General features: G+C 41.8%; 2 protein-coding genes across 2 annotated transcripts; both read left to right on the top strand.

Moving 5' to 3' along the window:
• The first annotated feature begins 331 nt into the window (after positions 1-331).
• ctdspl3 (CTD (carboxy-terminal domain, RNA polymerase II, polypeptide A) small phosphatase like 3) lies at positions 332-8,820 on the top strand. Its single transcript, XM_084171798.1, has 11 exons — positions 332-606; positions 2,269-2,401; positions 2,495-2,629; positions 2,908-3,016; positions 3,354-3,465; positions 3,709-3,795; positions 3,902-3,964; positions 4,105-4,184; positions 7,593-7,719; positions 7,830-7,925; positions 8,362-8,820. Exons 1-11 carry the CDS (start codon positions 508-510, stop codon positions 8,425-8,427), a joined length of 1,107 nt encoding a protein of 368 aa, XP_084027924.1. The 5' UTR covers positions 332-507; the 3' UTR covers positions 8,428-8,820.
• Positions 8,821-11,732: 2,912 nt separating this feature from the next.
• LOC311137347 (uncharacterized protein) lies at positions 11,733-14,538 on the top strand (the record flags this gene model as incomplete). Its single annotated transcript, XM_084171797.1, has 4 exons — positions 11,733-11,997; positions 12,136-12,687; positions 13,634-13,847; positions 14,237-14,538. 4 exons carry the CDS (start codon positions 11,733-11,735, stop codon positions 14,493-14,495), a joined length of 1,290 nt encoding a protein of 429 aa, XP_084027923.1. The 3' UTR covers positions 14,496-14,538.
• Between the last annotated feature and the right edge of the window lie 1,617 nt (positions 14,539-16,155).

The following is a 16,155-nucleotide window of genomic DNA, read 5'->3' as shown; positions in this document are numbered from 1 at the left end:
TTGTATTGAACCTTGTCTTATTACTAAGTACATTCTTACTCAATTTTTACAAAACATTTTAGGTATACTAATGGTTCGCAGAAATACACCTCGAACGTTTACACTTTGTCATACACCATCTATTCATCCACAAAACAAAACATCTGGAGTTTCAACTGTAAACAAATAAAAGCCATACAAATGTAATATGAATAGAATATGACGTATGACCCTATCTAGAAAGTGTCTGTCACAACTATGCTACCATCTGCAACGTGACTTGGGTATCACGTTGACAGTTTTTTTCGGAAGCACCGCCCATTGATTACAGCTAGCTACAGCAGTGGACCTTCCCGGTAGATTTAAATGAACAGAAACTAGACAGCACGAGAACTAATGGAATACAGAGGACGAAAAGCAATCACAAACAGGAACTGATCTGTTCTCGACTTTTTGAGTAGGGACAAGGATTATTTTCAATGGCTGTATAACGATTCTTGTTCGTGTACAACATTTAATTTTGTGAAAATGAGACTTCGGTCTCGAAGAATTGCTGACCCTTCACCAGCACAGTTTAACGGTCGGCGGTCCTCGAAGAGAGGCGCGCAGAGCGTAACTCCGGAAAAGGTAAGTCGATAAGCTTGTTTTGCCAAAATATCTTGGAATAAACTGAAAACGTGCAATGCGTATGACGCACTATCGTTGGCTAAAACAAATTTGCTTGCCCAAACTGACATAATCGCTTGCTAACTAGCTAGCTTAGCTAGCCGATTTGACAGACGTAAACAATGACGTAGTAGAACACACTAACTGTGCGTTTGCGTTTTGGTACATCAGAAGTACATTAATTTCCAATGGAACGCTGCGTTTGCCGTGCAGCATTGCGTTGCAGTGCGTTCTGTGTGGTGCATACGTTGGATTTATCGAACGTATGCGTCAAACTGCGTCAAACTGTATGTGTAAACGGGTTGACAGAAATGGTAGCAGAAGGTGAATGTTGAACTTTTTTTGCACACAGATCTAGATGATGATGATGATGCTGCATACTATGTTGCGCAATGACACAGTCGGTGTGTTCAGAGCGCTACTCGCTTTTCACGCCACTTCGACAGCGACGACCGGAAGTGATTTTCATGGCAGGTTAGGAGGACATTTTCGCTAACCCTAACCTTTTTCCTAACCTGATACGTTAATTCTCCTAACCTGATACGTTAATTCTCCTAACCTGATACGTTAATTCTCCTAACCTGATACGTTAATTCTCCTAACTTGATACGTTAATTCTCCTAACTTGATACGTTAATTCTCCTAACTTGATACGTTAATTCTCCTAACTTGATACGTTAATTCTCCTAACTTGATACGTTAATTCTCCTAACTTGATACGTTAATTCTCCTAACTTGATACGTTAATTCTCCTAACTTGCTGCATAAATTATCCAAACCTACTACGAAAAAGTTACTTCCGGCCGTAGATGTAACGAAGTGGCTTGAAAATAGTTTCTCCTCACTCGCTGGCAAAATTTGCTAGCTACAACGGACAATGTTGAAATGGGTACTTGTTCACAGTTCTACCGACCAGTTGGCCACCTGGAATGTATTTATGTTCTTACCCTAAACAATTGATGCAATATTTTATAATCTCTTTTATAATAATTGAACATAACCTGTCCATAATATGAAATGGTGACCCATGTTTTTATTGTTTAATTTGACAAAGCATCACTCTGGCTTTATCATCAACTCATATTGATACCAGCAGATGTAGTGTCTGGCAGAGAGGATACAGATTACCCATCACAAGTAGGTCGAGGGAGAGGGTCTTTCACTAGTATCTAGGTCGCACATGCGCTCTGTTTTTACTATCACAGTAGCTAGATGTTGTTAAATGTCAGTGTTCACACAGATTTTTGGGTAAAGCACTCGTTCACATCTGCTACACTGAGACTGATGAAAAGCCAATTGAATCCTCCATAGGACAAAGACTCATAATAATATGGTCATCAGTAGGTCAGTTGGTAGTGCATGGCGCTTGCAACTCCATGATAATGGGTTCGTTTCCCGGGACCACCTGTACATACTATGTATGTATGCATGACTGTAAGTCGCTTTGGATAAAGCCTTTTTGATCAAGGTTTGGGTCAGCCTGTATGTGAGACAACTTGCAAGCATTTATACTAGTGCCTTATACTTAACTGACATATAGTTGGTGGGGGGTAATTCTGATCCTTTTGATGAGAGCTTTTAGCTACTTTTTCAGACTGTCACAATGATATTTTCTATGTGTAGGATGAAGATGTACAACAGCCAGACGACCAGTCACTCTACCCTGATGATGATATCCCCACCGCTACAAAGCGCCCTCTTGTTCAAGGGCGTGGGAGGAAAAGGGTGGCAGCCCCTGCCTATGAAGACAGAGAAGGTATCCATTTATTTTGGTGAATGCAATTGCTCTATTGTCGTTTATTTCAAGATGGCAACTAAATACTGACAATCATTCTGTATTAATTTCTAGATCTGGGCTTCAAGACCCCCGTTAATGTGCACCATCACCGGGTGCTGTCGGAGCTAAACCCCTCCTCTCCCCTCAATTCCACTGTGCGAAATATCTACTCCCCCATGGTCCGGTTCCTCACACCTACCAAGGAAAGTAAGTACATCAAAGGTGGATTGGATGGGCTATGTTCGAAATTGCATACTTGCACACTATTTAGTAAGCAATCCCGAGTGTGTGTGTTTTGGCTTTTGTATGTAGTGTACAGGTAGGGTAGTCTGCCTGGAAGACCAGGGGCTAATTCATGGGTGTGCAGTGTTTGTGTTCAGATAACTGTATTGTGTAGAACCAAACAGACATTCTTCTGTCTTGGAGAATGAGTCTTATTCATTTGAATCAAGGCTGTTTAAAAAATAAAAAATAAATCTATTCAGATGCGAGAACCCCCAGCAGTGATGTGATGAGCCCAGAGCAGTGTGTGTTTGGCTATGGTTCCATCAGCCTTCTCGCTGGAGATGAGGACGACGATGACGTTTTCAGCCCGTGAGTTCGGCCGTCTTCTGTTGTTCTTGGTTCTGTGGAATACGATTATAGGGCTGCATGCCATAACATATTATGAAATCAAATGTGTCTACTTGACGAATTAGATCACCTCAGGATCATCTTGGGGCTATGTCAAAATGCAGGATCAAATAAGATAATCAACAGCTGGGCATCTAAAGTAAGTTGGCCAACCTGGCCAACAGAATTGTTCCTGGTTTGTGATGCACCTCTGCTGAAATAATCCACTGCCCATACTTTCTTTCCTAATGCCTGTAGTTCTCAAGGACTCAACTCACTTTTCCTGAAAGTAATAAATCCATTGCATTGTTGTATTTAGCTTTACCTTCATCAAGAACATTCCATCCAAGTCCCAGCAATCCAAACCGTGCGTACGAGACATCCCACCTAAGACGAGGAGTACGCCCCAAGCCACCCTAGTTTTAGATCTGGTGAGTGTTGGGTTTACCTTTTGAGTTTAGTGACTAATCAAGGCATTTACTTGTGTAATTCCCCTGCAAAGTATAATAGATATTTTTAGGCAGGTCTGGTTTACAGTGATATTTACTTAGTATATTAATGTATGGGTAGGTTGTATTTCCATGATGATTACCAAGTTATATTATTATTCCTTCGAAATGTATGACATGAAACACTATGGGGTACCAATTGTTTAGAATTTTTTGGTGTTCTAGGATGAAACCCTCATGTACAGCTCTCTGAACGGGATTGAGGATGCAGAGTACACCTTCCGCACATGCTTCCAGGACAATCAGTACAAAGTTAGTGAATTAACCTGTTTTAATTTTTATAGGATGAATGCCTGTTTTATAATGACGGTAACATAAAATATTGTAATATCTTAATTCTCTTCTCTTACCTCAATAGGTCTACATGATTCTACGACCACATGTGAAAGAATTTCTGGAAGCCATGACAAAACATTTTGAGGTATGTTTTCAAGTGTTTATTATGTGTGCAGTAGTATGTTTTTATTTTTGCTACATGGTTAACTTTCCCCCATTTTATGTGTAATATGTTTATTGTTAAGAAGACAGTTAATTTAAATGATTCAAATGTGTTTTTCGCAGATGTTTGTTTATACATCTGCAAAGAAAGAATATGCAGAGAAAATACTGGACATCTTGGACCCAAAGAGAAGGCTGTTTCGGTATGAGATATACAGTGGGGAGAACAAGTATTTCATACACTGCCGATTTTGCAGGTTTTCCTACTTACAAAGCATGTAGAGGTCTGTAATTTTTATCATAGGTACACTTCAACTGTGAGAGACGGAATCTAAAACAAAAATCCAGAAAATCACATTGTATGATTTTTAAGTAATTAATTTGCATTTTATTGCATGACATGAGTACAGTGAGGGGGAAAAAGTATTTGAGCCCCTGCTGATTTTGTACGTTTGCCCACTGACAAGGAAATGATCTGTCTATAATTTTAATGGTAGGTTTATTTGAACAGTGAGAGACAGAATAACAACAACAAAATCCAGAAAAACGCATGTCAAAAATGTTATAAATTGATTTGCATTTTAATGAGGGAAATAAGTATTTGACCCCCTCTCAATCAGAAAGATTTATGGCTCCCAGGTGTCTTTTATACAGGTAACGAGCTGAGATTAGGAGCACACTCTTAAAGGGAGTGCTCCTAATCTCAGCTTGTTACCTGTATAAAAGACACCTGTCCACAGACGCAATCAATCAGATTCCAAACTCTCCACCATGGCCAAGACTAAAGAGCTCTCCAAGGATGTCAGGGACAAGATTGTAGACCTACACAAGGCTGGAATGGGCTACAAGACCATCGCCAAGCAGCTTGGTGAGAAGGTGACAACAGTTGGTGTGATTATTCGCAAATGGAAGAAACACAAAATAACTGTCAATCTCCCTCGGCCTGGGGCTCCATGCAAGTTCTCACCTCGTGGAGTTGCAATGATCATGAGAACGGTAAGGAATCAGCCCAAAACTACACGGGAGGATCTTGTCAATGATCTCAAGGCAGCTGGGACCATAGTCACCAAGAAAACAATTGGTAACACACTACGCCGTGAAGGACTGAAATCCTGCAGCGCCCGCAAGGTCCCCCTGCTCAAGAAAGCACATATACATGCCCGTCTGAAGTTTGCCAATGAACATCCGAATGATTTAGAGGAGAACTGGTTGAAAGTGTCGTGGTCAGATGAGACCAAAATGGAGCTCTTTGGCATTAACTCAACTCGCCGTGTTTGGAGGAGGAGGAATGCTGCCTATGACCCCAAGAACACCATCCCTACCGTCAAACATGGAGGTGGAAACATTATGCTTTGGGGGTGTTTTTCTGCTAAGGGGACAGGACAACTTCACCGCATCAAAGGGACGATGGACGGGGCCAAGTACCGTCAAATCTTGGGTGAGAACCTCCTTCCCTCAGCCAGGGCATTGAAAATGGGTTGTGAATGGGTATTCCAGAATGACAATGACCCAAAACACACGGCCAAGGCAACAAAGGAGTGGCTCAAGAAGAAGCACATTAAGGTCCTGATGTGGCCTAGCCAGTCTCCAGACCTTAATCCCATAGAAAATCTTTGGAGGGAGTTGAAGGTTCGAGTTGCCAAACGTCAGCCTCAAAACCTTAATGACTTGGAGAAGATCTGCAAAGAGGAGTGGGACAAAATACCTCCTGAGATGTGTGCAAACCTGGTGGCCAACTACAAGAAACGTCTGACCTCTGTGATTGCCAACAAGGGTTTTGCCACCAAGTACTAAGTCATGTTTTGCAGAGGGGTCAAATACTTATTTCCCTCATTAAAATGCAAATCAATTGATAACATTTTCTTGTTGTTATTCTGTCTCTCACTGTTCAAATAAACCTACCATTTAAAATTATAGACTGATAATTTCTTTGTCAGTGGGCAAACGTACAAAATCAGCAGGGGATCAAATACTTTTTTCCCTCACTGTATTTGATACATCAGAAAAGCAGAACTTAATATTTGGTACAGAAACCTTTGTTTGCAATTACAGAGATCATATGTTTCCTGTAGGTCTTGACCAGGTTTGCACACACTGCAGCAGGGATTTTGGCCCACTCCTCCATACAGACCTTCTCCAGATCCTTCAGGTTTCGGGGCTGTCGCTGGGCAATACGGACTTTCAGCTCCCTCCAAAGATTTTCTATTGGGTTCAGGTCTGGAGACTGGCTAGGCCACTCCAGGACCTTGAGATGCTTCTTACGGAGCCACTCCTTAGTTGCCCTGGCTGTGTGTTTCAGGTCGTTGTCATGCTGAAAGACCCAGCCACGACCCATCTTCAATGCTCTTACTGAGGGAAGGAGGTTGTTGGCCAAGATCTTGCGATACATGGCCCCATCCATCTTCCCCTCAATACGGTGCAGTCGTCCTGTCCCCTTTGCAGAAAAGCATCCCCAAAGAATGATGTTTCCACCTCCATGCTTCACGGTTGGGATGGTGTTCTTGGGGTTGTACTCATCCTTCTTCTTCCTCCAAACACGGCAAGTGGAGTTTAGACCAAAAAGCTCTATTCTTGTCTCATCAGACCACATGACCTTCTCCCATTCCTCCTCTGGATCATCTAGATGGTCATTGGCAAACTTCAGACGGGCCTGGACATGCGCTGGCTTGAGCAGGGGGACCTTGCGTGCGCTGCAGGATTTTAATCCATGACGGCGTAGTGTGTTACTAATGGTTTTCTTTGAGACTGTTGTCCCAGCTCTCTTCAGGTCATTGACCAGATCCTGCCGTGTAGTTCTGGGCTGATCCCTCACCTTCCTCATGATCATTGATGCCCCACGAGGTGAGATCTCACATGGAGCCCCAGACCGAGGGTGATTGACCGTCATCTTGAACTTCTTCCATTTTCTAATAATTGCGCCAACAGTTGTTGCCTTCTCACCAAGCTGCTTGCATATTGTCCTGTAGCCCATCCCAGCCTTGTGCAGGTCTACAATTTTATCCCTGATGTCCTTACACAGCTCTCTGGTCTTGGCCATTGTGGAGAGGTTGGAGTCTGTTTGATTGAGTGTGTGGACAGGTGTCTTTTATACAGGTAACGAGTTCAAACAGGTGCAGTTAATACAGGTAATGAGTGGAGAACAGGAGGGCTTCTTAAAGAAAAACTAACAGGTCTGTGAGTGCCAGAATTCTTACTGGTTGGTAGGTGATCAAATACTTATGTCATGCAATAAAATGCAAATTAATTACTTAAAAATCATACAATGTGATTTTCTGGATTTTTGTTTTAGATTCTGTCTCTCACAGTTGAAGTGTACCTATGATAAAAATTACAGACCTCTACATGCTTTGTAAGTAGGAAAACCTGCAAAATCGGCAGTGTATCAAATACTTGTTCTCCCCACTGTATATATATTTTTTTACTTTTGTTGCTGTCCTTTTGGCCATGCTTGTTTTGCTGTATTGTCTCAGTTTTAGAGATATTGCAGCTGCAGAGTTTTGTGTACCAGAGACAGGCTGACAATCTCATCTCCTTTGAATAAATTGAGGAATAGATTTCAGTTGATATTAGGTTGTACTTTAAATGTCCATAACTGATATCTCCTTTTGTAGACACCGTTTGTATCAACAGGACTGTACCTGTGTTCTTGGGCACTATGTCAAGGATTTGGGCGTACTTGAGAGGGACCTTGCTAAGACGGTGGTTTTGGACAACGCTCCACACACATACCCCTACCATGTGTGTTTACTGTGATGTTGTTTACTTAATTATACAATGCTTATTACATTTTTTTTTTTGGAAGCAGAGTGGGGTTTTATTTAATTACAATTCCTACTTTATTTCTGCAGCTGATGAATATGCTTCCCATCAAGAGCTGGTCTGGGGATAAGGAGGACAAAGAACTTCAAAAGCTCATCCCGTATCTTGAGAGAGTGTCAGGAACAGTAAGTTGACAGTGTTTTGGTATCCCACCTCAGGTGGCATACAAGTATTATTTTCATTATATATGTAATTAATGTTTTTGTTCAATTTCCATAATTCACTACCTACTTAGGTGTCTTCTAGGATTAAATCTCGTTTGACAAAACAAACATCATACATGCTACAGAGATCTCATTTGGGAAGTGGGTATAAAATAGGATCCTGGTGAAAAATATGTCCCCTTGGGTATGGAAAAAGCAGAGAAACTAACCTTGACTCAATCTCAAACACTTGGCTAGTATTCTACAAATACCACAAGTCAAAACTGTTATCTTATGTTTGGAAATGTAATTCAAAAAGACTGGGCCCACTACTTGTATTCCACAAGAAACAGCACCAGTGTCCTACTAAAGAAATAGTGGATGTTTTTACTAATTTGAAGGCACCATTTTTCTGTAGGATGATTGCCGGGAAGTACTGAAGAGGAGGACAGACCACTTTCACAGACTGCTCTCTGAGGATTGAGAAAAGGCTTCTGATCATCCTTCCATAAACTTTTTAATTACAAACATGAACTAGATCTACTATCCTAGTCCTTCTGTATAATCCCTGAATGACCAAAAGGTTACTGATAGTGTGTCAATTTAACATGCAGAGTTTCTATATCGTTCCCAAACATTTCTCACTCTGCCCAGCAATAAATTGCTAATAGTTGAAAAATGAACTACTGAATATAATGACGCAATTTAAAATATGTTCTTCATACTTAATAATCCTAATTTATTGACAGAAAATAGCTTTTTAGAAGCCGTTATGTACATATTCATTGATTATTTTAGTGACATGAGTGGATTTTTCACCTCAACTAAAGCCAGAAAAAGTTTCTGTAAATAATAAAATAAAACAACTTAAACCATGTTGGTCATTTTTCTGCATTATTTAAGAAGGGTCTGATGAATTTAGTCTTATTTGTCTGGATAACCTCTCTTCTGGGGTCAAGGCGAGCCCACAAGTGTTGAATTTTCATGCATATCTCCCTTTACGCTTGCCAAACTAGATTCTGACAATACTGCTTACATCTGCACTGGGGTCAGACAGGCTTCCTGTTTAGATTAAGAAACCACGGAGCTGGTGCGAGAGGGTAGTGCGTACAGCCCAGTACATCACTGGGGCCAAGCTCCCTGCCATCCAGGACCTCTATACCAGGTGGTTTCTAAAAATTGTCAGACTTCAGCCACCCTAGTCATGGACTGTTCTCTCTGCTACCGCACGGCAGGCGGTACCGGAGCGCCAAGTCTAGGTCCAAAAGGTTTCTTAACAGCTTCTACCCCACCCCAAGCCATAAGACTCCTGAACAGCTAATCATGGCTACCCGGAATATTTGCATTAACTCTACCCACATGTACATATGACCTCAACTAACTCTGTACCGGTACCCCCTGTATATAGCCTCCCTACTGTTACTTGATTTTACTGCTGCTCTTTAATTATTTTTTATTTTTATTTTTTACTTATCTATTTCTTTACTTAACACTTATTTTGATTAAAACTGCATTGTTGGTTAAGGGCTTGTAAGTAAGCATTTCACTAAGTTGTATTCGGCGCATGTGGCAAATAAAATGTGATTTGATTTGAGATATGGGTCGGAAAACATACCTCAATCCAGGGATGAGAAATGCGTTGTACTCCGAATTGTCGGCAGGTAGCTTAGTGGTTAAGAGCGTTGTGCCAGTAACCGAAAGGTCGCTGGTTCTAATCCCCGAGCCAACTAGGTGAAAAATCTGTCGATGTGCCCTTGAGCAAGGCACTTAACCCTAATTGCTCCTGTAAATCGCTCTGGATAAGAGCGTCTGCTAAATGACTAAAATGTAAATGTAAAATGTTGTCCCATTATCTCAACTGCTACACCGAGAATCATTGAACGACTGCTAGTTTTTAAGTAAACTGCTATTTTCATCCTCATGCTAGCTATTGGTACCCACCACAGCCATTATGGAATGGCACGTAGCGTTGAACAACAAAGTAGCTGATTGGCTGACACTGCAATTCCAAAATGGCTGCTTTGGCTTCTTCTACTTAGCATGAGGACGAAAAGGGCAGTTTTCCGGAAAAACTAGCAGTCGTTCAATCTCGATCTAACAGTTGGGATAATGGGACAATTCGGAGTACAACGTATTTCTTATATCTGGATTAAGGTACGTTTTTCAAGCCATATCTCACTCCAACTCCATGGTGTCTTAATCTAAACAGGAATCCTGTCTGACCCCAGTGCAGCTGTAAGCAAGCATAGGGTCAATCTATTCTGGCTACCTTTACAGTGCCTTTAGCACACTATAGAAATGTCATGAATGTGTCCTATGATTTCCATGGTTAGCCTATTAGTTTTTTTGTTTTTTTACTAATTTTGTATATGGAATTGACAATACATTTACGGCAAGAATGAATATTCAGAAACTAAACTTGTCAAACTTGAACATACACCCCCCCTTAAACGGACCTTCCCACCAATACTCTAATGCCAGTTTCCCCCACGTGGCAGGAACACAGACTGCTATTGTCAGTGTTCCTATTCTCTTATCTTTTTAAACTTTCAACCGTTTCAACATGATTCACAAATCAGTCTCAGGGGTTGGCACCTGGTCACCTTTCAGTCGACACTAAGGTCTGGGTGGGTTAATTTCAGACTGCTTTTGGAAACCCTTGAAGAGCTTGCAAATCTGAGTTGAAATAACTTTGCATGTGATTTCTTTTTAAATCTCTGGGTGGATCAGAGCGCTTTACGGGAGGTTGATTTATTTGATGAACAACTCCAGGTGACTTCCTGTTAAGTTTTAAGTAAGGTTTATTTTCTAAATATCTGGACACAACAGCAGAGCCCCACCCCCCCCTGTGTATCCGCTTTGGATTTATTGTCTCCATATGGTCTGTGTGACATGGTACCCAGAAAGTGTGTGGGCGGGGGCTAAAACGTAGTATTTTGTCCGTCTTGAAATTTGATTCAGAAGTTGAGACTGTATACCAGATTGTAGAAGACAAAAGTTGGGGGAAGGAAAAAAAACCCCGAAGAAACTGAATACATTTTTCCAAGAAATTGAAACTACAGTTATTCTGCATTCCTCGAAAAAGTAAGTATCCTAAGCATCTTTTCATCGAATAGAAAAGAAGAAGTGTGTAGGCTACTTTCTCTGTATGGATTTTGATTGTCCTGCCATATGACTGTACTATTTATAAACTAAGCTTTTGAATAATGGTTTCATCAGACCTAAATGATGAGGCTATCGTTTATATTGCTCCTCTTGTTATTGTTAGTAATTTGATGTGGGAATATTAGATGTATTATTTATGATCAATAGACTACCACTTCAACCATCAAGTATCCTAATCAAAGAAAAATACTAATATCCTAATCAATGAATGCAACTGGCAACAATTCATCTGCAAGAGAACAGCAAATGCACATTTTTAATTTTTAATTTAAATTCGATGCCTCACTTTCCCAAAGCTGCACAAAATGTTATGATAGTCTAGGAAATCCGTATTTTGTTTAGAGAATGAACCCCAGTCGTGACGGTTTTGGTTTAGTTGCGTGTCAGTCCTAAAAGCAGATGACTAGCCGCCCGCCACTATTGGCGCTGCCCCAAGGGCCGATTCCAAATTGAATACCCAGATGTTCATAATACAGCCTGGCATGAATGGGGTGGACCCTTTGAACCTCGCGTGCAGAGACGCAAACAATATCAATACGACCGATATTACTTGTCATGTTACATTGTAAGGATCACATAGTAAATGTGAAATGGTCTATCTGCAGTTCTGTAGGCTGTGCGACTATGACGGGGCGTCAAGCCACCAACCCAGAAGATGGCAAAGAGATTGACAGTGTGAAGGAGTCCATCAGTGACATCATCAATCAACTGCAGGATATTGACCCTGCCAGGCTGTCATTCTCTCCATTCCTAGACCTAGACACCCAGATCTCTTTAGCACCAGTGTCTGACAGTCCTGAATCTTCAGTGGAGGAGCTCCACTCCTCTTCTCACTCAGTCACTGGCTCTCACCACTCCCTGGAAGCCCTGCCAGCCGATCAACTTGTCCGTAAGTGATAATCGAACAAACACATTTTTTATTTGAGTGCCACTAAATAAACATGTGCAGATTGGGTGACATGCATTATTCACAACATTGAACATATGGTGGCAGAAAGATGAGTTGATTATGCTTTGTTTTGTACAGAGCTTGATTCCTGCCACCAGCAACACAGCGAGGGCTTCAAAGCAGAGCGAAGACCGCAAGAGGGGAAAGAGGGAGTTCAGGATGGAACTATTTCAAGTCTGATTGCTACAGTGCACAATTTGGAAGACCCGGTGGAAAACTGCATCAGCACTCCAAATCCAGCCTCTCTGAGAGACATTCCCAATGGCACAGACACACAGAGATGGAGTCCAGAATCCAACAATCTGGAGTCCACCATTGATGAAGGCCAACCGTTGCTCGGCTTGCCACCGGAGAGCATAGAGTTGACTATGTGGAGTTCCCAAGATCAAGAGACTTGTGAGGCTGTCCCAGAGGTGGCAGACAAGAGACGGTGCTGCTGCTGTAGATGTTGCCAAAGTGGCCGCGTTCCTGCTGTGTGCTCAGTCCTGGCCTCCCTTCTGTTTACTGCGGGGCTTCTCTATGCACTCTATTTCTACATTCCCATAGTTGCCCCAGACTGCCCTGACATGGTCAGCCGCCTCACTTTCACACTTTGCTGCTGTGCCGTAGCTGCTTTCCCCGTCTTGTTGGGTATGTCTGAATCATTGTTTCATATGAGACTCAAACAAAAACTGTCACACTGGGCACAGACATCAGTTCAACATCTAGTTTTGATTTAAATTTGGTTTGAGTTGTCAACTAAAGTGAAATCAACAAAAAATGTCCCGTCATTGGATTTAGGTAAAAAGTTGGGTGAAAGAGATCAAATCCATTTACGTTGATGACTTTTTCCAAATCCAATAATTTTCCCACATTGATTCAAAGTCATCACATTAAAAAAAATCAATAAATAGAAATGACATGGAAACAACGTTGATTCAACCAGTTTTTGCTCAGTGGGGTGCCTTTATACTGAGCTCTACAAACCTACGTATTTAGTTGGAGCAATCAATCTCCCAAAAAGCTCTTGAATGCAGTATTAAGTGATTTAGGTTGTCTAGTAGTCCACATGTCTCATAATTTGTCTAAGGCTTAGTCTTTGTCTACAATTCAACCTCAAGGCAATGCAAGTCTTACTGAAGCACTGGCTGGCAAATTCCTCCCTCTTCTTATAAATAGCTTAACATGGAAACTAGAATAGAAAAGATGAGGGTAACTAGTTCTCCAGTCTCCTGGGCAGTGTCCTAATAGTTTCTCATTACTTTCTTCATCTCATTTTCTCTCTACTGAAAGGACCTGATTGTAGAAAGCAACATGGCTAAAAACAAATCCCTTCACATATTGGTTTTCAAGTTTTCTTAGTCGAATGTTGTATGTTCAAGCAGGAAACATATCTGTGTTCAAGTATTAGTAGTCGTATGTTCAAGCAGAAAAGGAGGGTATTATCAAAGACTGGACCAAGCATCAGTTCAAAGGCAGTTTTTCTTCAAACTAGGATGCTGAAGACACATGATGCCAGACAAAATCAAAGACCATTAGGTGTTTTGTGTTGTGTTTTCAAATTCGAGTACTAACATGCCTATTACTCCCCCTCTAGCTATGCTGATTGGTGCTATGTGCCAGTTCTGCACTGGGTCTTTGAATCCAGCTGAGGCTCTCCACAGAAAACCGGCCATTCAGCAGCTGTTTGTCTCTGCGTCTATGGAGCAGTTGTTTCTCTACGTTCTCAATCTGTTGGTTCTGGCTACATTCCTGCATCAAGACCATCTGAGGGTGGTGCCCATTTTGACTGGAGTTTTCGTTGGAGGGAGGTGAGTGGTTTCAAAGCCATTGATTGCTCAGTGAGTAAAAAGAGTGACGTGTCACCGTGCTCTAGAATGGACGGCAGGTAGCTTAGGGGTTAGGTGCATTGGGCTAGAAACCGAAAGATTACTGGTTCAAATCCCCGAGCCGACTAGGTGAAAAATCTCTGTGCCGTTTAGCAAGGCACTTAACCTTTATTGCTTCAGGGTTGCCATCAATAATGTCTGATCCCTGTCTCTGACCCCATTCTCCGAGGGTGTCAGGGGGAGTGGGATATGCAAAAAACAAATATACATTTCACACATGTACAAGTGCAGGACAAATGTAAGCACCTAATTATGAATTATTATAAAGCTGAACATGTTTTAAGTTTCTCCCCCACATTTTATTCCTATAGGCTTATCTACTGGCTCTGCTTCCACATGTGTAGCCCCTGGAGAGGCTTTGGATCGGGGCTTACTGTTTTCCCACTCCTTGCCATGGTGGCTTTCAATCTGTACTGTCTGTACGACTTGAGCCTCAGACAACTGCTCTTTGGGTCGGAGGACATACTCTATTATCAGACCACCCCTTCATCCTGGCCTCTGGAGGTGTCACAGAGCCCCAGTGGCAAATCAGATAGTGTCATACCCACGGATATCTTGGAAACGCAGTAAGGAGGAGAGCACGGTCCCTTATAACTTAAAGAGAAAGCTTAGAACCCAGAAATAGCCCATTCCTGTGGTCTGAAGTTCAGCAGAGCTACACAGAATGCCACTAACCTCTAAGTCTGTAAAGGCTTAAGTTGTATTTTGCTCCTCATATACAGGACCTTTTTATGTGGATTCATGCTTATTATCTGAAATGCAAGAGCCGTTCCTCCCTTTAGTTGTGGAGGAAGTCTTTGAACAATGTTCTACTTCTAAATGTGTGTCCTTTTAAGCTATTCCAGTGCATATATTTAATGTTCTGTGAAGTACTTTGACTTAAAAGTTATAATTGAAAATTGATGGATATTCTACCAATTGATGTGTTCTTATAAAAACCACTGAATGCAACTTGGGTCCAAAATATACATTTATTTTATCCGTCCAAAAGTTTGTAAATGAAACTGAAGTAACAATAAAAGCTATTTGGAAAAGTATTTCTTTTGTTTCTGTTAGTCGACATAGAATTGATTATTGGCTACTTTTATGTTGACTGAAGCGAGTCACATTCCTCTTGAAGTGAAGTATTGGGAATGTTGGTGAATGTAGATGTTCTCTCGCTGTTCTCTCCCTGGTCTTCTGTAATACTGAAGACCACCATCTCCACATCCCTGGCCTCCTCACTGCTGCTATGACTGGTGCTGCTGTCCACTTCGTTCCTGGCAGCGACACATGGTAGGAACGCCCTGCTCACCATCCATGTAATCGCCCACATGACACACAAAATCACCAGCGGCCCTCCCATCAAGATACCAAGAACTGCTGCCGTCCGCTCCATGCCACTGGTCACTTTACCTCTGTGGTCCCAGGGGTAGACAGGGGGGCTACAGGTACCAAGACGAGAATCCAAGGTGGAATACGGAGGGCAGTCCAGACAGTTTGTGTCCTGTTTGCCAAAACAAGTGTGGCAGTTGCGATGGCAGCGTAAGCACCTCCGATGGGAGCGGGTGCTGTTTCCATCTGACTCATAGTAGTGAGGTAGACAGGACATCAGGCAGATGCTCTCAAACACGTACAATGGGTAGACACACTCTAAAATAGGAGGATCCTTACTTGGTTAGTAACATTTTCAAACTGTCTTATAAAATGTTACATTACAGTGTGCAACTGTTTCATTGTAAACTATACTGAACAAAAATGTAAACGCAACATGTAAAGTGTTGGTCCCATGTTTCATGAGCTGAAATAGAAGATCCCAGAAATGTTCCATATGCACAAATAGCTGATTTCTCTATTTAAAAAAATCACACATTTGTTTACATCCCTGTTAGTGAGCATTTCTCCTCTGCCAAGATAATCCATCCACATGACAGGTGTGGCATATCAAGAAGCTGAATAAAAAGCATGATCATTACACAGGTGCCTTGTGCTGGGGACAATAAAAGGGCACTCTAAAATGTGCAGTTTTGTCACACAACAGAATGCCACAGATGCCTCAAGTTTTGAAGGAGTGTGCAATTGGAATGCTGACTGCAGGAATGTCCACCAGAGCTGTTGTCTGAGAATTGAATGTTAATTTCTCTACCATAAGCCGCCTTCAACGTCGTTTTAGAGAATTTGGCGGTACATCCAACCGGCCTCACAACCGCAGACCACATGTAACCACCCCAGCCCAGGACCTCCACATCCG

Source organism: Coregonus lavaretus (assembly GCF_964263955.1).
Source record: "Coregonus lavaretus genome assembly, chromosome: 11".
Lineage (NCBI taxonomy): Eukaryota > Metazoa > Chordata > Actinopteri > Salmoniformes > Salmonidae > Coregonus > Coregonus lavaretus.
The sequence above is the reverse complement of the archived record's forward strand: the minus strand, read 5'-3'. Positions and strand labels throughout refer to the sequence as shown.

Excerpts from the sequence above, each read along its gene's own strand:
- ctdspl3 (XM_084171798.1), top strand. The coding sequence starts at position 508 with ATGAGACTTCGGTCTCGAAGAATTGCTGACCCTTCACCAGCACAGTTT. Across the intron at positions 7,720-7,829 it reads CACACACATACCCCTACCAT|CTGATGAATATGCTTCCCAT; the intron begins GTGTGTTTACTG and ends TTATTTCTGCAG. Across the intron at positions 7,926-8,361 it reads TTGAGAGAGTGTCAGGAACA|GATGATTGCCGGGAAGTACT; the intron begins GTAAGTTGACAG and ends ATTTTTCTGTAG.